We start from the raw sequence: 18971 nt of genomic DNA, 5'->3' as shown, positions 1-18971 counted from the left end.
CAACAGGACAAGATACAAACGAATCTCGACCGAGCAAGGGAGAATTTTCTTTTCTTTTACACTTTAGTAATAATTTCTATAAATTATCATATACTATTTATTAATTCTATCATGGATATCGTTGCAACATACAATCCTTCTCACAGACACCAAGACACTCTCTTACACATTACACTCTCTAGACTAGTAGAAATGACAAAAAGAGCGCTAGAGTAACATTCTCGAAGGAACCTCGATACATGAATATAATAACAATAAACGCGGGCCCCGCGAATGATAAAACTTCAAGCTTTCAACAAACTTTCGGACGAAGCGGTCCCACAGACGTTTCGTTTCGGCTTTTTTTTTTGGATCTTTCAACCTGCAGCAGTTTTTCAGTCGCAACCAAACAAGCGGACGAGGTTTCTTCGTACGAGTCAAAGAGAAATGAAAAACGGAAAGAAACAGTCCAATGAAAACGACCCTCAAAATGAATAACGTTCTCAAAAGATTTGCTGGTTATTCCATGGTTGGTCCATGAGATGAAGTTTTTGGTATAAAGAGTCTTTTTTCATGCAATATTTCATCCAGCATCAGTGGTGTAGCGGTAACATGGATGCCTTCCAAGCATTCGCTCCGGGTTCGACTCCCGGCTGATGCAGAATAAATCTTCATTTAAAATCCTTTTTATTGAAAGAAAAGACAAGGGATCGAATTTCATTTTGATTTTTGATTTCGTTAAAAATGTTTCTTTTTGTTTGTTTTCCTTATTTATGAAAAAGAAAAAAGAAATTCGATCCCGTGTTTCTTTCAAACGACCGCTTTATTTTACCATTCCAAAAGTCTCCTCTTACTTCCATACGATAGGATAGGATAGGATAGGATAGGATAGAATAGAATAGAATAGAATAGAATACCAAATTGAGTAAAAATGGAATTCACAAAAGACACACTCTTTTCATTTGAATACAACATTACGGAATTCAGACAAAACAACAATCATTGTTATTCAGAAACATCCTCCGACAAACCTTTTCCATTGCTGTTTTTGCTCATTCTTTTCTAATTGCAAACATACAGTCGAATTGAGCTGATGCAAAAGCAAAAAGTTGCTATGCACATCAACAATAAATAAAAATGAAATGCAAACCAAAAAAATAAATAAAATAAAATAAAGTAAAGTAAAAATAAAAATAAAAATAAAAACTCTCTTTCCATACACAATCTCCCAAAAGATGGCCTCCTTGCTTGAGTCTTGCCTGACCTCGTCATCAAATGACACCCACCCTTCTTCTTCCTACAGCTAGCTAGCTAGCTCATGCATACACTTGAAAAGAAATAGTGGAATCGTCTATTCATCAATACGGTGACATTGTAATTTTTTATTTACGTTTTTTTTTTTTGCTTTGTTTCTGTTTTTATTGTTATTTTCATTTGAAATAATTCTTTCTACAAGCAGTCTTATTTTGGTTCCGTTTTGTACGAAAGCATTTCCGCCTCCATCATGGATAGACGACATCAAGACATTGTGGGTGGTCTCTTTGCTGGCGCCGTAATTTGCTATCTTTTCCAAAAATGGATAGCTCCCAAAACTTCATCCAAGTCAAAAGAGGAGAAACATTTCGACGAGGATATCGTTGAAGGTGTGGAAGGTCTCATTGGCAATACCAAACTCGTAAGAATCAAGTCTTTGTCCGAAGCCACCGGTTGTGACATCTTAGCCAAAGCCGAATTCCTCAACCCAGGAAACTCTCCAAAAGATCGCGTTGCCCTCGAAATGATTCAAAGTGCCCAGGACAAGGGCGAGCTCACTCCCCACCAAAACGACGTCGTCTATGAGGGAACCGCTGGTTCTACCGGGATCTCTCTCGCTATGCTTTGTTGTTCTCTTGGATACAAATGCCACATCTTTATGCCAAGTGACCAATCCAAGGAAAAAAGTGACGTCCTGGAGTTGCTGGGTGCTCATGTTCAACGTGTTCCCCCAGCACCTATCGTCGACCGTAATCATTTTGTCAACGCCGCCCACGACCACGCCCTTCAGCACACAAAAGATAACTCTATTCCAGGAAAAGGCTACTTTTCCAACCAGTTTGAAAACCCGGCCAACTGGCAAGCTCACTACAAAACCACAGGCCCTGAAATTTGGCGTCAATGTGGAGGACATTTGGACGCATTCGTCGCTGGCTCTGGTACAGGCGGAACGATGGGTGGTATCGCAAAGTACCTAAAATCCAAGTCGCCTTCCGTAAAAATCTGTTTGGCTGATCCTCCAGGAAGTGGTCTTTATCACAAAGTCCTTCATGGTGTTATGTTTGACTTGGCGGAACGCGAAGGAACTCGCCGTCGTCATCAAGTTGACACCATTGTTGAAGGTGTCGGCATTAATCGCATGACCCGCAACTTTTCTATCGCCAAACCTCACATCGATTATGCCTACCGTATCACAGACGAACAAGCCGTTGCCATGTCACGATACCTTATTGTTAATGATGGACTTTTTGTTGGTAGTTCTTCTGCTATCAACTGCGTCGCTGCGGTACGTCTCGCCAAACAGCTTGGCCCCGGCCATCGTATTGTTACACTTCTCTGTGATCCTGGAAGTCGACATTTCTCCAAACTTTACAACCCCGAGTTCCTTAAAAAGAGAAATCTGGATGCATCTCTTCCTGCCTCTCTGGATTTTGTTAATCCTTAACTTTGCTAAAGATCAATGTCAACTGATTCCTTCCTGCTTTGTATATTTTTCGTTTGCTCTATACACTCGTTTCCAGTTTCTTTTCCTTTCTATTCTTTTTCATCAGGTTAGCTTAGTTTATAAAAAAAAGAAGAGAAAGCACTACTGTATACTAAAAATCAATATGTTTTATATTTCGTATCCTCATTTTTATTGATAATCCTTTTAGCAACCCGTCTTTTGACTTATACATGAACTTTTTCTCCTTTTTTTTCTTTGACAAACTAATGTCAAACAAAAAGCATTCATTCTCTTCCTTTTCCATTCATCTTTTTCTTTTGTTTACGGTATAGTGTGTTGCAGTGTACTCATTATGTCGGATCACCGTAGGCGTTCTACTTCATTATCTAGAAAGGACAAACCGTTCCGATTAGACACTTGCCCTTAGCAGACAACGAAAAAGGTCAGAGACGAATCTGGTTCCGCATTCTGTTAGTAGGCGTCGTATTTTTTGGTGTCGTAGACCTGTTACTCCTTTAAAAAAAATTCCTTGGACTTAAAACAAAAATTGCAAAATGGCGAGCGCTGATCATACTAGAGATCCCTGCCCTTATGTTATTTTAAATGACTTTGGTGCTGCCTTTTCCATGGGTACTATTGGTGGTGCTATTTGGCACTCTATTAAAGGATGGAGAAATAGTCCAGCGGTATGAATTCTTAGCGTGTTTCTTTACGCCTTGGTTGCGTGTTGGCAAAAGCAACTTCATGCACATCAAGTTTTTTCTTGTGCTTAAAGAAACTAATTTTTTACGTTTTAGGGAGAAAAGCGCATTTCCGCCATCACAGCCGCCAAAACTAGAGCTCCTGTATTGGGTGGTAACTTTGGTGTTTGGGGTGGTTTATTCAGTACATTCGATTGCGCCGTAAAGGGAGTCCGAAGGAAGGAAGATCCATACAACGCCATTATTGCTGGTTTTTTCACTGGTGGTGCTTTAGCTATTCGTGGTGGTTGGAGAGCCACCCGTAACGGTGCTATTGGATGTGCTTGTATTTTGGCTGTTTTTGAGGGTCTTGGTATCGCTTTGAATCGTATGCAAGCAGAAGCAAATCGTCCCGTTGCTCCCGTCCTCCCAGAACCCGCTTCCTCGTCTTCTTCTGCTCCTGCTGGTGCTGCTATTTAATCATGGGAATGAAAAATTTTTCTATCGCTTCATTGATTACCATGATAGACGAACATTTTCTAAAGTTTACCTAATCTGCATTTTTGATTATATGGCTTCCTAATCTGCCTTCTTTTCCCTTCTTTCTCTGTCGCTTGCAGCGATCCCTTGACTAGTATTATTTTACTCGCTAATTTTTTTATTCAAGTATACAATTTTACGTCTTTGCTGGTCGCGAGTCTTTTTCTCTGTCATCTTCTTCGAAAAGCAAAATTTGATTATAGGTTTTCATTGTTGTATTGCTTTGTCATTGGATATACCCTAAAGTTGTGATCTTCATGTTCAAAAAAATCCGAAAGATATTATCGAGTTTTGCATTATTTTGTTCTGGAAATGAAGGCTCATTTTGACTTACCGTCTTCTTTTACCCTCTACCTCTCCGCTGACATGTAATTTACTTACCCTCATATTAGACATTTACTATGTTTAATAAAAATAACCTTCTGAAACTTATTTAAGTCTTTAAGCCACGTATACACTTCAGTGAATGTCAAGACTAAGAGTACCAAGGTGTAGCCATTTATCTTGCTCATTCATAATTTTTATCCAATTTTAAATATTGTCAGAAACAGTGTCAATTGAATCCTTTTGCGTTTTCATCTGATGGCTATCACATAGCTAATAGTTTTCTGTAGCCGGATGAAAATATATATTCTTCTAGCAGAGCATAGTGGAATTACATTCTTACCTGAGTAGGCGCGTAGAGGTCCTGCCAAAAAGATTTTGGTAATTCCACTATTTCTGATGAAAAATCACATTTTTTAGATGTTGCTCAATAGCTGTGCATTATGTGTTGCCAAAGCACTGTATAGTTTTGATTTGATTTGGGTTCTAAATAACAGCGGCCGTTTGGTCTAGTGGTATGATACCATCTTAGGGTGATGGTGGTCCTGGGTTCGATTCCCAGAACAGCCCAATTTTTCAATCTAAATTGTAGAAGCAGTTGCTTTGTAGAAATTAAAAGTTTTTCTTAAAGTAGTTTGAAAAAGACATATCATACTAAATTTGGGCAAGTTTTATCGAAAGGCTGTTCATAAAATAATAGCATGAAAACATGAAAGACTTAACTATGACTAAAAGACGTTAGATAGCAACAAAAGATTAACCATTTTTTTTCTTGGAGGTAAAAAGTCGTCCTAGACTCTGTAAAGTACGACTGCTTGCTTCCGGTGTTAAATCAAGTGATAAACGAGACCGTATGTTCAAATCCGTATATGTTGAAGGGTTTAAATACAAAAAGATTGCAGAATTGTCGGAGAGATCATTCTTTTTGGAAACAAAAGAAGAAAATAATTGAAGATAACTAGATTGTTCGCTTTTCGGTACTCCTTTCATGTCTAATATTATGGTAAAATTCGACACCGATCGGTCTTTAATTAGGAAAAGGTAACTTTGGATAATCCCTTCTTTTGGAAGAGAAGGAGTCAACAAAGTTTTAAGCAGGGTTTCAATGTATCCCATGAAAATCGTTAAATGGTTAATGTAGCTGTCAGTTATCGTATAATCAGGCTTGCTACTGGGCAACTTCAGTAAGAAATTCTTGAACGAACATAAATCCAGTAATATTTGCTCTGCACCGATTTCAGATATCGGTTTAATCGTATATATATAGTAGAAAAATTGCCTTGTGAAAGATTCGCAAACCCGATCACAGAAATTGCGAGCTAGCGTATTCTGTTCAATCGTTCCCAGGTACTCATCAGCATTCAGTTTCATTTCATGAATGGCGTTTGATACATAATTACTCTGATCACCCACAGTATCCAAATTCCTTAGATCCATTTTTCCAAAAGGTTCTAAACTCGTTTTTATAGAATTTTCAAACTTCTTCGTGCAGGATTTAATTAACAAGCTTTTACAGTTCAACAAGTTGTCGATCACTTTTTGAAAGGACATTTGCTCCAGTAAATCGGCATGACATACTTCCCGAAATCGCTTTTCAAGCTCCAAGGTTGTTCGATGTATGTACTCGGCAGTATTTAAATGAACGGCGTACTGTGAAAAAGAAAGTGATTGTAAGTCTGCAAGAAGTTCTATTTCAATATACCTCCTTAACCAATTAGCAAATAAATTTTTTAATCCTATTAGAGGTGGGCCTCTGGTAAATTGAAGAAAATGGCCCATGATTTTGCGATACAGTTGAAAAAGTTGCATGGAAGAAGAAAGTATTTGGTTAGATTCTTCGGATGAAGTTTCATCTTTCGACGGAAAAGAAATAAAGAGTGTTTCCAATTGTTTAGCTTCATGCTCAATATAGACTTTGTAGTAAGGATTGAATTCGTTAGATAGAGATTCGAACGTCTGAAAAGTCTGGGTTTTAATACTTCCCTCTAGGCTATGCTCATTAAGAACATGAGAAAATCGCTTTTTTAATGCATTCTGAAAATCTAATGTTTGACGGATGGAAGTGAAAAATACCGGATAAGAAATGTCTTTTCCTTTTAATATCTTAGATAAGTCTGCTTTCGTTTCATTGCAAAAGTAAACGCATAACTGAATATCCATCCTCCAATGAGCTGGGAAAATTAAAGCGTGTTGATCATCATAAGTTTGAAGAAGTTTGAAAAACCAGTCATATCTTCTGGAAAAATTTTCTAATAAACCAGCTTCTTCGTTTTCCCGAAATACCTTAAAAAATCCATCCAACTGATGATGACAGTACCAATCCTTTAATGCATTTGAGCATTTTGGGCCATTGACATCAATGAAACCACACAGCTCATGCAGACCTTCTACTGAAGCAGCATTAAACCCTCCTCGTATACTGTTAGCTTTCTTAAACTGTAATTGAAAATTTTCAAACACTTGTTCATAGAATGATCGTTGAAACTCCGTGATGTTTCGGCTTAACGAAGCAATCCTTTCAACACTTCTGTAGTTTTTAAAGAATTGCAATAGCTGCAACATAGCTAGCATTAACGAAGTCGCTTCTCCTATTTGTCTGTTTTGTCTGAGAGTCCGCAGTTTTTCGTAAGCTGTCACAAGCATCTGCAGACGTTTTAGTAAGGTCATGGACGAAGTAAGGTTCTTTTTCGCAACATCCAAGTTCTTAATTTCCGAGGTAAGTTGTACGATTGACGATTGAGTATCTTCAGCTGTCAAGTGTAAACATTGTAGTTGTCCAACGACTTCTCTGACGGTGACGTTGAATTCATTTTTCTGAGCCAGTAAGTTGTTATTGGATTCATTATATCCATTTTTTATAGATCCTAAATCATCCTGCGACCGATTTAATTGTTCCACTAAATTCCCGCGTATTGATTTCAACTGCTCGATGGAAGTTGTCGAAGGAAGCAGACTTCGGAGGGCGTCTTCATGATCGAATGTATCTTTATGTAATTTTTCCAATATTATAGGTACTGCTTGTTCGTCCGACATCTAACTTGGTTAATCTTCCGAATAGCGAACGCACCTTGGTAAGCTTCTATGAGGGTTGTGCGATAGATATAAAGGGATAATCGGTCTAAAGTTGGAAGTGCTTCAATATACTTTATGTAGAAATACGTTCAATTTCAGTAATTTCTTGCGATTGAAAGTCTTCCTAGTTTGCTGAAGATTCAATCTCACAAGTAGTGGCACGGTTCTTGGAAGATGGAAGGAATTAGGATGAACGTGAGGTTTCTAGAAGCATTGCAAGGGCATCGAATTAGATAAATCAGTGTAGAATAACTTGTAATTAAATTTTTGAATATATTTCTAAGACAAAACTTGAGCACGCTACGAAAAGAGGGTTCGGCGACATGAAGATTTCAGCGAGAACTTGCGTTTGTTCACAAATATAAAATATTGGTGGACATACGTAAATTTTTAAATACTTTTTATATTGTCTTCTAATTAATGTGTAGTGAATATTGATGAAGCTTCTTACAGAATGTCTTTAGTCATAAGCAGTAATGATAAATGGAATGTGAATATTATAGGAAATTTTCTGATTCTGCGCATAGTGTATTAGAAAAATTTATATCAAAGAGGTCATGCTACACAGTATCCAGAAACTAAACGAATTGAGCTATTATCTTGCTGAAAGCGACCTTTTATAATGTTGGATACATAATTATGAGAACCCTTCGACAGAACGAACATCTATTGCTCAACATTTGAACCAAGCTGTTACAGATATGCAGCATTATATGCAAACGATAATTCAAGATGCTTGTTCTTTAATATCAGAAAGTATTCATGACAAAAGATTAGTTTGATAAAACAACAAAATATTTAAAGGCGATTTAGTAAACTTTCAAATCCTTTCACTTCACCTTCACGTAACAGACTAACAGAAAAAATGCTTTATTCATTACAAAAATCATTCCTTAAAGAGGAAGAAAGAGCGAAATTATCATTGTTATCCACTTCATTCTCACAACGAAAAAGGGCAATAATTTTCCACAAGCTGTATAAGCAACATGTTAACGGTAAACGGATCTTAGGAGAATCGGGAATATGCGAAGTTTAAGGTCACTCTCGATCGATCGAAATAAAAGATAATATAGGACATAGTTATTGAATGAAAATTTTTTAATGGTGTGTAATTGTTTTTGAAATACTCGAAACGATTATTACTTTGAAGAAATAACTCGTGAGAATTCTTCATAATTTATGACACCATCACCATCAGTATCAGCTTCACGAATCATATCGGTGACTTCCTCTTGAGAAAGGCGTTCACCAAGACTGGTTAATACGTGCGTAAGCTCTTCAACTGTAATATATCCATTTCCGTCCTTGTCAAATACTTTGAAAGCTTCGCGCACTTCCTCCTCGTTGTCAGTATCCTTCATCTTTCGAGCCATCATAGTCAAAAACTCTGTAAAATCGATGGTTCCATTACCATCAGCATCTACTTCATTAATCATGTCTTGTAATTCGGCCGCTGTAGGTGACTGACCAAGGGATCGCATTACAACACCCAACTCGTTTGAAGTTATATTCCCATCTTGGTCTCGATCAAACAAAGAGAAAGCTTCACGAAACTCGGCAATCTGTTCATCTGTAAGATTACGTGTAGCCTAAACGTTTGCTGAAAAAGGATATCTTCAGATGGATTCTGAAGAATCCCATCAGCCACATGTTAGCTCTCCCCCATAAAAATAGATATTTCAAAAAAAAAATCTCGTACCATTTCTGTCTATTATTATGTTGTATTTCTTGTTTATTGACCTTCGGTACGGCTTTTACTGTTTTGCTCTGGTTACGTTCATTTTCCAATAAGGAAGGATGTCACTTAAGGGCTTCCCTTGAGAGAACAAAGCGGGTGATGTCACCGTTTATCGAATTTCGTTTCAGTCCACAAACATATTTAGTGAACAAGTGTTTTTGCTGTAATAAACACTAGAATAAACAAGAATTCGACTGATCATTTTGTTTTCGTTGGGAATTACACGTAGTTTTATCTTCCTCTTCTATTTATTATTGTTATAATAAAATTGAGCTTACTACTAATCAGTGTTTTTAAAAACTTCGAATTTCTTTATGCGTTGTTGTAATCTGAAAAGTATTCTCTAGATAGCTTATTCGGTATAAACAACTTGCTGAGATATATTTAATATCAACTATTATAATATTTCAAGAATCTATAGTCATTGACTCGTGTCTTTGTCTCAAAAAAGAAAAGAAAAAGACCTTGTAAAAGCCGCGGATACTTTATAAGAAAAATAGACGACTAGTTCCCTAGCTGTTCCTTTTCGAATACATTTCACCGGTCGTTTAATTGATGCATTCATCAAAGTTATTAATTTCGACTTTGTTAAATGTGAATACCTCAGAAGCACGCCAAACCAGAAATATGTATGGGTTCAACGAGTTTTACATACACATAATCTGTATTATCAACAAACCATTAATTATGGCTCTCTTCTTTTTGACTACTTTACAAGAGCGTTTCTTATACGAACTACATGAGCACAGATTTCCCTTGCAAATCGTGTGAATAAAAGAAAAACAAGAATACAGCTACACTCCCAGTTTCAAAAATGCTGTAATTTCCTTTGCTTACGAATAGTTTCATTGAAAGGGTAAAAGAACTCAGTGTACTCTGCAAGCAATCCTTTCCTTGTTCCGTGCATCCTTTGTGCCACTAGCTTAAATTTATTTTTTTATAGTGCTTAAACTAGGAAGAAGTATCAAGATTTTTTTTTTGAAATTGACAGAAAGGTAGCATTTTTCACGATGGTTTATTCAGTGGCATTCTGTGACATCTCTATTCTTTCCTTACCACCAAAAATTGCAGACACAAAAATTATAGAAGATACATTGTATAATGGATAGCTGGGGTATGTAAGACTATAGAAAATAGAAACTGACAATAATTTAGAGGACTTTTTGGTTGAGGAGCCTGGTAAGGCTACCGAAGTTGAACTTCCTTTAGGAAAACCTCAAAAACCCAAAAAGAAATTTGACGATGAAGAGGACGAAGTAGAAGAAGAAGAACCTCAAACTAACGGCGTCCAAAACTCTTCCGCGGATTCTACCAAACCGAAGCTCACTAAAGCTGATCGTGTGCAACAACGTATCCAAGAACGCAACATTGAAAAGGCTATTCAAGCTAGCGAGGAGGCTGCAAAATCGAACAATGCAGCTAAATCTTCGAAAGAAGATATGCGACAGGCTGAAATTGACTCAGACTTGGCCAATGCCATGGACCTTTTCGATATCGTCGATCAAAATACCGCGAGCGGTAACCGTGCTAGACAAGCTGAGCAACAGCGTGAATTGAAAACCAAGGCTGATTTTGCAGCATTTCAAGCCGAAATTCTTCGCAAAGTTAAACACTCGCAGAATTCCACTGAGTACAGCGACTTTGTTCAGGAACTAATTCCTCTCATGCTTACAAGCTTGAACGCTTCTAGTGTCAAGTCTATCCAAAAATCCGTTAATAAAGTAGTAGCTCAAAAGGAACAACAAGAAAAAGCTCAGTCAAAGCGTGGTGCTCCCGCTGCTCCTGCTAAGAAAGCACCAGTTGCTACTCCTTCTACTACTGCCGCTAAAAAGTCTGCCAAGCCTACAGTCAACACAAACTCTAAGCGAGGAGCTGCCAACGATGCCGTTTACGAAGATTATGTTGAGGACGAATACGATGACTACGCGGATGACTTTGATGACTTCATGTAAGATATGAAAGTCATTCTTACATATTTTAAAGTCCTTTATTAGTTTTTCGTTTTGTATTGGCTTGTTCGTTTCATTATTTCTAGTTCCTATAGCCTATTAGCTCAAGGTTCAATGAAGAGGGGGTTCTGTAAAAAAAAATAAACATGCCAATAGCTTTGATGCTTAATGTGTATCTTGTAAACATAAATCATTTAATTATTCAAGCATATCCATATGTCCAGCCACTTTGTAAAGGTCAAAGTCTTTTCCGGTTGCGAAATTTTCAAGCAAAGAAAGTCGTTCCTTGCCCAAGGGGGTATCCGATGAAGCGTTATAAAACTTTTGAGCCGCGAGCAATAATAACTGAACGTCGGAAGAAGTTAAAGATTTATTCTCTTCAAATTGACATCGCATAAGGGCAACGCCATTTGATTCAAGTAAATCTGAAAAGTGAGTGAGGACAGTATGCGGAGTAGCATAAGCATTCTTGAGTTTATATTCTAACAGGGTAGTAATTATAAGATGGGCCGTGTTATTATTAGGGAAACCCCATTGAATCAAATGAGTTTCCATGCCTTGGTTTTCTCTGGGTAAAGGAAGCACAAAAAGTGGGTACTTTTTTGCACGAGAGATCATCCTTTCGTATGTTTGCTTTTCAATACAACTACTCAAAATGTTTTCCTGAAGATTTCTGGCTCTCCACAATTTTTCAATCACAGATGACGGAAGATTTTGAAACTTGCTTACGTCTATAAAGTCGTTTAACTCAGGAAATTTCTTTACCTTCTTGACCTGGGGCTTCTTTTGTGATTTTTCTGCTAATTCTTGTGATTCAGAAATCGCTTGTTTCGGAGTTGAGCTTTTGCGTGCATTCTGAACGAGTTTTTCCAAGGGTATACTTTCCTGTTCAGCCTTTTGTTTTAACTTTTCTTGATATCTCTCGTATACCTCGTTCTTAGGGGTTCCTTGAACCTCATGACTATAGAGACGGAGAAAAGAACGACCAATATTTGGTTTCCAACAAGTATTTCGAACTCCTAGTGTAGATATAAGCTTTGAGCGGATCATCATAGTCATGAAATATTAGTCGATGTTTTTCTTATTCTTTCAATTCTTTTCTGTAATAAACAACGGTCAACGCGGTTTCTAAAGATTAACCCTTTTCTCTGAAGATATAAATATAACGTATAACAAGAGGTCTTAATGAACTGACCAGCGGTTAAACTAGAGATCAAGCAAATGTAAAGGAAAAAGCTTGAAAATACCAACTACAAAAATATATATTTGTATACACGTCAATTCCTCGAATATAAGAAGAAAAGTATGCAACCAAAAGTGAATCAAAAACGCGAGGCTACTGTTCTATAGAACTCGAGCGTTTTTGGTGTATAAACAAAGACGAGCAAACCCTCATTAAAACTCGGAGCTTAAGAGCACTTAACGTATGTGACAGTACTGGTGAAAGGTTTCAGCCACCTGGTTTATCCTTACATAACGCTTCATAACGATTTCGTGTGCGAAGAAAGTCAACACCAAATGGTGGTAAAGTGAACATTTGTATGATTTGGTTTCTGTTTCTACCACAAAATCGAGTATGGCAGAATCAGAGGAGAATTATGAGAAAAACGTACAAGAAACGAACAAAGGTGATATTATGAAAGAAGAAGTCGTTGAAAAAGTTGAAGAATCTGGAAAAATTATCAAAAAAATAAAAAAAGTGGTAAAACGCAAGAAACGACCGGCACGTAAACAAATAGAAGAGAGACCGGAGTTTGAAATGGAAGCTCCTCAGCAAGGTCAGGTGTATAATATGTAAGTGAATTGATGGGTGAATTTGTGGATAAGTGAATTGCTAACTGTCTTTAGCTGGTATAATAAATGGAGTGGTGGAAATCGTGAAGACCCATTGAAAAGTCAAATAAAATCTGATACAAGATGTAACATTGAAACCGATTCTGGTTACACAAAGGCTGATAAAATTCCTGGGTCTTATTTTTGTCTTTATTTTGCTAGAGGAATGTGCTCGGAAGGGTAGGTTGCTAAGTCACATTACCAAAGTACTAACGCTGTAATAGATCAAAATGTGAATTTTTGCATCGTTTACCGAACGAAACAGATTTTTTTAATGCCAACGTAGATTGCTTTGGAAGGGAAAAGCATGCCGACTATCGGGACGACATGGGTGGTGTTGGTTCCTTTTTGCGTCAAAACCATACACTATATATTGGTGGGATTCAACCAACAGAGGATATTGAAGAAGTTGTTGCTCGGCACTTTGCTGAATGGGGAGACATTGAACGCATACGTGTTTTGAATTCTCGAGGAATTGCTTTCGTCACATACGTGAATGAAGCTAATGCCCAGTTTGCAAAGGAAGCAATGGCTCATCAATCTCTTGACAATGATGAGTGCCTCAACTGTCGATGGGCAACATTAGATCCCAATCCAGCATCTCAAGCACGAAATCAAAGGCGCTTAGAAGAACGTGCAGCGGATGTTGTAAAAAAAATACTGCCAAAGGAATTTTTAGAAGATCTACAAGAACAAAAGAATGGAAAAGGAAATCAAAAAAAACGGAAGCTGGAATTAGAATTTGGGCTCAAAGGTTATGTACCTTCTGACGACTTAGTTTATGCAGACGGATCTTCCTCTATCCGTAACCAAAGATCTATAGAAGCTTCCTCTAAACTAGTACAACAGACAGATGATTCCGAGGCTAATTCCGATGCCGTAGAGCAAACGTCTACTTCGTCCAACAAATTTCTGAACTCCGATGTTCTGAAGGATCTTCGCAAAATATCCCAAGTCTCACAACAAAAGAGTCCAGCGCTGGTTGCTGGATATGATAGCGATGAAGATTAATGACTGTTTCCTGTATAATAAACGCTCTTATTCATATTTCAGTTTCAGCCAACATCTTAGTAGCACGAGTAAAATGGACAACAGTTGTTATTCTTGCAGTGTACATTCAAACTATCAAACAAGCTTTTGCGTCTGTCAAGCTGCAATTCTACAAATACTACGGATGGATATTCACGTTACAACAATCTCGTTACCTACCAAAAAAAGCTACAATGACATAAATCTTATAGACAAGAAGGGAATCGAAAAGAAATTTTTTTTACTAACGACACAGACCATAAACCTTAGTAAAAAGTGGTAGGGCGGTGAGGAGCAAAAACCTTCTTGCCAGCCAAGCCGAGAGTACCAGTACGACGGTGAGGGAGAGGGAACTTCAACTTAGGATCAAGGAGTTGCTTGACGTAGCTACGGCGAACCTCTTCCTTGTTCTCAACGGTAACAACCTTGAGGATACGGATGCTGCGGAAGCGAGCACGGTGACGAGCAGCCATGTCTTGGTACATAGCCTCGACAGCACCAACACGGGTGGTGTCGCGGAATTCCTTGTACATGTTGTGAGTGCCGGAACGGGAGTCGTAACGGATCCAGATACCGAAAACCTTGGGTTGAAGGGGCTTGGGCTCGTGAATTTGGTTAACGGCAACAATTTCACCAGTGGCCTTCTTGACCTTGTTAATCATCTTTAAGAAGTACCAGTAACGGGACTTGGCAACAGATTCATTAACGGCGAATAAACGCATGCGGAACAACTTGGGAACAGGTTCCTGTTCAGTTGGAACCTTGCGGCCAACAACTTGATACTCCTTCAGTGCCATTCTTGCTGACTCTGGCTATGGACAAGTTTCGTGGTGCCAAGTTTGAAACTTCTTACCCAGTAATTGTGACTGCTTTTTTGGTAAACCATTTCTGGGCATGCTACGCTACTGTACCGTATTTATAAATAAAGATGGTTTCTATTGCGCTATACGATAAACAAATACTCTATAAACACAGTTGGGAGCAGTAGAAAATTTCTGTTTGAGTTTGTTAGCTGAACGCCAAATTCAATAATTCAATGTTGATCTACCATAAGAAATTTATAGAAAGTAAAATACAAAGGAACAGAAAAAGAAAAAAGACTATAGCATCCCGGATTTCCATATCGTTTCCTACCATAGTAGAAACCGGGTTTTCAGGCGCTCAGTTACAGCGATTAATAGCGCTGTGAGATCGGGGATCTATTTGTAAAATTTGTAATATCAATTAATAAATCTAACGTTTATATGGTGTACGATTTCCATTCCCTGTATTGAAGGGTTCATTTGTATCTAAAAACATTTGAACGTAATCTGAGAATGCAATACAGAAAATATATAAATTAATAATATTGTTTTATTAACTAAGTAGATAAAATTACTTTAGGTAATACGTACTGTCAAAGTGGTTGACCATGCGGAGAGTTTGAAAACTTCAACAGGATCGAGAGTGCTACTTTGTCACACTAGGGCTTTACATTGTATAATCATAAGGATGTGCGAATTGCTTTGATAGGATCAGGAATTTTGAATCTGTATTCCTGAGAGTTGATTTAGGTATATACTATACGTATTTTCTGACCTAATTAGGCAAAGTGAAGATAGTTTACATCAAGATGCTACTTCAATTGCTCTTCCAAGATAATCTAAATATAAGCGAGTGAATGTAATTTCATGTCTTTGGCTAGTAGATTAATCATTGTGCGGCGTGAACATATGTCCAACAATCACCCAATGCCTTTTAAGATCCTCATGCCTTAATACTTAGAACGTTGAAATCAGCCGATAGTTTTTTGTATGCGATTAAAATTGCTAAAAGGTTTTCAATTATCTTTTCACCTAACTACTTTTTCCAGAGGAAAAGTCGTTACGACAAACAAGCATTTTCTGCTTTGTGTCATGAAAAAATCAGTCTTATAGGAAGAACACCTATTACAATTTTTTGATTATCAGACAAATACAAGACGTATCCAAAGGATGCTTTAGCTTGATTGAAGGCCTCTTTCTACCTCTAGCAGTAGCACAACATTCAAAAAGCCTCAAACTTTTTCAGGCTACGTGCGATCTTGTAATGTTATTAAGTGATCAGCAATCTCCATTTCATTTATAGATATCGACTGCTTCAATATAGAGATAGAGAGCTTGAATTATATTTAATTAGCCTTTGAAGTCAGCATAATTAGCCTGAACACATCCCTTTATGATGCTTTTAGTCTGACACAGCTGTCCGTCACCTAACAGGTATCGTTGAGTAATGTAGGCAACGTCCTAATGTCACTGCGGTGATATTTGTTATAATATTAATACAAAAGTATTTCATTGAAACGTGAACGAAATAAGTACTAAACAAAAAATTATATCAAAATAAAATGAAATTGAAAATCTATAAATATGTCTAACCAAAAGTATGAATATTCCAAATTGGAAGATTTGACTTATCCGGCCTTTTAAAACCAAGTTAGCACATTATTTAGCTAATCAAGTCATTGGTCTCTCAAGATACTAAAAAAAGCTTTCTGCATAGAATCCAACATATATATAAACAATTTATACCCCTCTTAACGCATACATTCAGCTTTTAACAATAACAAACCGTAATAACCCGGCTGCGAGACAGTGTGCATAAAAAAAGTAATGCTAATTCAGCATGTTATTGCAGATAATAAGCAAAAAGCAACACGGCATTTCTCTAGCCGTTCGTCGAAATATCGATGATTAAAAAAGGAATAATACAAAAAAGTAAAGGAAAAGCCTACAGCATCCCGGATTCCCATGTTGTCTCCAACCATAGTACTAACGAGACCCTCAGACGCTTAACTGCAGTGATCGGACGGGAACTGGTGTTTTCGCCTAGGTGTGGCCGTAGACATTCAGAACGTGTAACTAAAGGTATTTGTATTTGTAGTGGGTATTCATCATCTCAGATTTTACAAAGTTGATAGAGGATGGTTTTGATACTTAAAAGATTAAAGCACACTGTTTTTCTCTTTTCTAGCTATTCACATTGTGCTAAATTGTCGTTGAGGTATGAGACTGAATGTCTGAATTTATAGCAGTTGACGAAGCTGTAGTTTGAGAAGTAAATTATTAAACTACATTAGTTGAAACGGCCAATCTGAATATGTCCAGCTTTGAATTAGAAATCGGTTGATTATTTTGCAAAATTAACATCATAACAATTAAATAATCATTAAAAAGGTTGCTTTAACAAGGATGTTCGTCACAAAGAGATTGAAAGATTCATAAATAACACTATTGCGAGACGAATTCTTAGATCCATAAAAGAGTGAACGTGAAAAGCAATCCAACCTGCCGAATGAAGCTATGCTTACTTTTGTGGACAAGAATGCAGAAACTCGAGGGATCGCAATTGATATGAATGTTTCCAAGGAAAATGTGATTTATAGGAGGGATGGAAAAGATTCGTTAAAACTCAAACTTCAGCGCTTTGCCCAGCAAAAGGTTGAAGCTCGATTTCCTCGTTATGAGGTGCTTCATTTTCTGGATCTGTCGGTCCTAATTAAGTTAGTCAGATGCTAAGAAAAGAAAAAAAAAGAATTTATAATAAACAGTACATACGAAAGTAATTCGCAGCATTTCCTAAATCAGCAATAAATATTCGAAGTTGTCGCGCATCTGGATATCCTAGAACAGTTAGAATATTTCGCAAGGTGTAAGACATACTCCAAAATAAAACAAACACGGCAACGTTAACAATGCAAACAAAATAGAAAAACCCTTTGTCCATCTTTTCAAATCCTATTACCTTCTTTACAAAATAATACACGGAATAACAAGGGACATTCAGAGAGGCCGTACATAATACTGCGGCACACATGTTGGACAGCACTCTACCAATTTGCGTGAACCATTCTTTAGGAATTTGAGACATTGCTAATAGTTAGTAAAAATAAAAGATAGCGCTAACTTACAATAGAGAAATACTACAATGGATGCTGGACAGGTAACCGAAAGTCCCCAAAAGGTTTCCGTCCTCACAGGAATCTTGAAATAAAAAAACACCACGAGAAAAATAGAATAAGTTACAACATACACAACAGATGCAAAAAAAAAGAAGATAGCTATTCGAATCCACTTCGAATATCTCGAATCCGACCCAGCGTTGTTAGTGGACTCTTGGGCAGAATGCTGAGCAGATCCATCAGCCATTTCTAAATCAATAAATTTGTTCGGAGCTAATGAATGTATTAGTAATGAATGCTTTTGTTGTTTGAGAAAGGATGGAGCGTTTGTCAAGTTTGCTGATGGTAATCAACAAGTTTATTAATCTTAAACACAACAAGTAAATAAACAAACATGATTCTTCATCAAAACTGTTTTTAACCTAGATTTTTTCAACAAACATATAAAAAACCAACCCTTCCTTTCTATTTCAATAAATCTTACCTGAATACGGAGGAGGCGTACCCTCTGAAGAATGTATATCTGATTTCTCATCAATGAGCGTTTTGAAAGACTCGTCAGAGTCTGAAACAGGACTGTATTTATTCTTCATTTTTGCAATGACAAGCCAAAAACCAAAAAAGAACGGCAATATTTAGAGTTGAAAAAGAAATCGACTAGAATCGCCAACAAAAGTTCTTAAGAGTTGGTTCCAATTGGTGCAGAGTCTTCAAAAATAGGAATTGGTCCTTGCTTCAAATACCAAACAATTCTTACGGCACAACTTTCTTTAAAACCAAAGATACGAGTTTCATAAAATCTTGGTAGTGGCTTTTCGCATGTCTCGTTTCATAAAAGCTGCGACATTATGTCACCGACTGGTAACAACTGTCATTGCAATTTACGTCCTTCTCATACTATGATATTGGTAAATATTTCGATACGATAATCATATTGTATTATCAATTATAATATTACTAAAAGTAAAGTCTCATTCTTTGATTGAAAATTGCAAATTCTAAAATTTGGATTATTAAAAAACTTACTAATTACTGAAATACTTGCATATATATTTAGTTGAAAAGATTGAATCTTCAGAGTGGGACATTTGACTGATCTAGCTAAATACATTGTTCGTATACTTTGTTTCCGTATCAGGTCCCTGGAAGCCATTACTAGTTAGAAAATAGTATAGAATCATCCACTTTAGCAAGTTAAGCCTGAATTTTT

The 18971-nt window shown here is 37.1% G+C and overlaps 10 protein-coding genes and 3 non-coding genes across 13 annotated transcripts; 7 read left to right on the top strand and 6 right to left on the bottom strand.

The window, feature by feature from the left end:
• The first annotated feature begins 569 nt into the window (after nucleotides 1–569).
• SOCG_16195 lies at nucleotides 570–640 on the top strand. The gene has a single exon. It is a non-coding gene; the product is annotated as a tRNA-Gly (tRNA).
• Nucleotides 641–897: 257 nt separating this feature from the next.
• Nucleotides 898–3126, top strand: SOCG_02330 (cysteine synthase Cys12). Its single transcript, XM_013160823.1, has one exon. It carries the CDS (start codon nucleotides 1484–1486, stop codon nucleotides 2675–2677), a length of 1194 nt encoding a protein of 397 aa, XP_013016277.1. The 5' UTR covers nucleotides 898–1483; the 3' UTR covers nucleotides 2678–3126.
• SOCG_02328 (GARP complex subunit Vps53) lies at nucleotides 2808–7806 on the bottom strand. Its single transcript, XM_013160821.1, has one exon. The coding sequence runs from the start codon at nucleotides 7252–7254 to the stop codon at nucleotides 4978–4980; it is 2277 nt and encodes a 758-aa protein (XP_013016275.1). The 5' UTR covers nucleotides 7255–7806; the 3' UTR covers nucleotides 2808–4977.
• Nucleotides 3080–4323, top strand: SOCG_02329 (TIM23 translocase complex subunit Tim17). The gene is made up of 2 exons (XM_013160822.1): nucleotides 3080–3363; nucleotides 3475–4323. The coding sequence occupies exons 1-2, from the start codon at nucleotides 3232–3234 to the stop codon at nucleotides 3835–3837; spliced, it is 495 nt and encodes a 164-aa protein (XP_013016276.1). The 5' UTR covers nucleotides 3080–3231; the 3' UTR covers nucleotides 3838–4323.
• SOCG_16194 lies at nucleotides 4720–4791 on the top strand. The gene has a single exon. It is a non-coding gene; the product is annotated as a tRNA-Pro (tRNA).
• SOCG_02327 (calmodulin Cam1) lies at nucleotides 7765–9085 on the bottom strand. The gene is made up of 2 exons (XM_013160820.1): nucleotides 8993–9085; nucleotides 7765–8882 (listed from the first exon to the last, which is right to left on the bottom strand). Exons 1-2 carry the CDS (start codon nucleotides 8993–8995, stop codon nucleotides 8433–8435), a joined length of 453 nt encoding a protein of 150 aa, XP_013016274.1. The 5' UTR covers nucleotides 8996–9085; the 3' UTR covers nucleotides 7765–8432.
• A 235-nt stretch (nucleotides 9086–9320) lies between these two features.
• SOCG_05265 (uncharacterized protein) lies at nucleotides 9321–10100 on the top strand. Its single transcript, XM_013162402.1, has one exon. The coding sequence runs from the start codon at nucleotides 9587–9589 to the stop codon at nucleotides 9800–9802; it is 216 nt and encodes a 71-aa protein (XP_013017856.1). The 5' UTR covers nucleotides 9321–9586; the 3' UTR covers nucleotides 9803–10100.
• On the bottom strand, nucleotides 9452–12332 carry SOCG_02325 (F1-ATPase chaperone Atp11). The gene has a single exon (XM_013160818.1). The coding sequence runs from the start codon at nucleotides 12037–12039 to the stop codon at nucleotides 11179–11181; it is 861 nt and encodes a 286-aa protein (XP_013016272.1). The 5' UTR covers nucleotides 12040–12332; the 3' UTR covers nucleotides 9452–11178.
• On the top strand, nucleotides 10034–11187 carry SOCG_02326 (translation initiation factor eIF3j). Its single transcript, XM_013160819.1, has 2 exons — nucleotides 10034–10145; nucleotides 10187–11187. The coding sequence occupies exons 1-2, from the start codon at nucleotides 10133–10135 to the stop codon at nucleotides 10981–10983; spliced, it is 810 nt and encodes a 269-aa protein (XP_013016273.1). The 5' UTR covers nucleotides 10034–10132; the 3' UTR covers nucleotides 10984–11187.
• Nucleotides 12333–12525: 193 nt separating the features above from the next.
• SOCG_02324 (RNA-binding protein Cwf2) lies at nucleotides 12526–15090 on the top strand. Its single transcript, XM_013160817.1, has 3 exons — nucleotides 12526–12774; nucleotides 12829–12993; nucleotides 13038–15090. Exons 1-3 carry the CDS (start codon nucleotides 12557–12559, stop codon nucleotides 13822–13824), a joined length of 1170 nt encoding a protein of 389 aa, XP_013016271.1. The 5' UTR covers nucleotides 12526–12556; the 3' UTR covers nucleotides 13825–15090.
• SOCG_02323 (60S ribosomal protein L20) lies at nucleotides 13900–14662 on the bottom strand. Its single transcript, XM_013160816.1, has one exon. The coding sequence runs from the start codon at nucleotides 14637–14639 to the stop codon at nucleotides 14109–14111; it is 531 nt and encodes a 176-aa protein (XP_013016270.1). The 5' UTR covers nucleotides 14640–14662; the 3' UTR covers nucleotides 13900–14108.
• A 1079-nt stretch (nucleotides 15091–16169) lies between the features above and the next one.
• SOCG_02322 (uncharacterized protein) lies at nucleotides 16170–18628 on the bottom strand. The gene is made up of 5 exons (XM_013160815.1): nucleotides 18246–18628; nucleotides 17771–18034; nucleotides 17523–17732; nucleotides 17418–17483; nucleotides 16170–17354 (listed from the first exon to the last, which is right to left on the bottom strand). Exons 1-5 carry the CDS (start codon nucleotides 18352–18354, stop codon nucleotides 17272–17274), a joined length of 732 nt encoding a protein of 243 aa, XP_013016269.1. The 5' UTR covers nucleotides 18355–18628; the 3' UTR covers nucleotides 16170–17271.
• Nucleotides 16588–16702, bottom strand: SOCG_16193. The gene has a single exon (XR_001202986.1). It is a non-coding gene; the product is annotated as a 5S ribosomal RNA (ribosomal RNA).
• Nucleotides 18629–18971: the final 343 nt, after the last annotated feature.

The sequence above is a fragment of the Schizosaccharomyces octosporus genome (assembly GCF_000150505.1).
Source record: "Schizosaccharomyces octosporus yFS286 unplaced genomic scaffold supercont6.1, whole genome shotgun sequence".
NCBI lineage: Eukaryota > Fungi > Ascomycota > Schizosaccharomycetes > Schizosaccharomycetales > Schizosaccharomycetaceae > Schizosaccharomyces > Schizosaccharomyces octosporus.
The sequence above is the reverse complement of the archived record's forward strand: the minus strand, read 5'-3'. Positions and strand labels throughout refer to the sequence as shown.

Excerpts from the sequence above, each read along its gene's own strand:
- SOCG_02329 (XM_013160822.1), top strand. The coding sequence starts at position 3,232 with ATGGCGAGCGCTGATCATACTAGAGATCCCTGCCCTTATGTTATTTTA. Across the intron at positions 3,364-3,474 it reads GATGGAGAAATAGTCCAGCG|GGAGAAAAGCGCATTTCCGC; the intron begins GTATGAATTCTT and ends TTTACGTTTTAG.
- SOCG_05265 (XM_013162402.1), top strand. The coding sequence starts at position 9,587 with ATGCATTCATCAAAGTTATTAATTTCGACTTTGTTAAATGTGAATACC.
- SOCG_02328 (XM_013160821.1), bottom strand. The coding sequence starts at position 7,254 with ATGTCGGACGAACAAGCAGTACCTATAATATTGGAAAAATTACATAAA.
- SOCG_02322 (XM_013160815.1), bottom strand. The coding sequence starts at position 18,354 with ATGAAGAATAAATACAGTCCTGTTTCAGACTCTGACGAGTCTTTCAAA. Across the intron at positions 17,484-17,522 it reads CGTGTTTGTTTTATTTTGGA|GATATCCAGATGCGCGACAA; the intron begins GTATGTCTTACA and ends TAACTGTTCTAG. Across the intron at positions 17,355-17,417 it reads AAATGCTGCGAATTACTTTC|GACCGACAGATCCAGAAAAT; the intron begins GTATGTACTGTT and ends TAACTTAATTAG.
- SOCG_02324 (XM_013160817.1), top strand. The coding sequence starts at position 12,557 with ATGGCAGAATCAGAGGAGAATTATGAGAAAAACGTACAAGAAACGAAC. Across the intron at positions 12,775-12,828 it reads CAAGGTCAGGTGTATAATAT|CTGGTATAATAAATGGAGTG; the intron begins GTAAGTGAATTG and ends AACTGTCTTTAG. Across the intron at positions 12,994-13,037 it reads AGAGGAATGTGCTCGGAAGG|ATCAAAATGTGAATTTTTGC; the intron begins GTAGGTTGCTAA and ends ACGCTGTAATAG.
- SOCG_02330 (XM_013160823.1), top strand. The coding sequence starts at position 1,484 with ATGGATAGACGACATCAAGACATTGTGGGTGGTCTCTTTGCTGGCGCC.
- SOCG_02323 (XM_013160816.1), bottom strand. The coding sequence starts at position 14,639 with ATGGCACTGAAGGAGTATCAAGTTGTTGGCCGCAAGGTTCCAACTGAA.
- SOCG_02325 (XM_013160818.1), bottom strand. The coding sequence starts at position 12,039 with ATGACTATGATGATCCGCTCAAAGCTTATATCTACACTAGGAGTTCGA.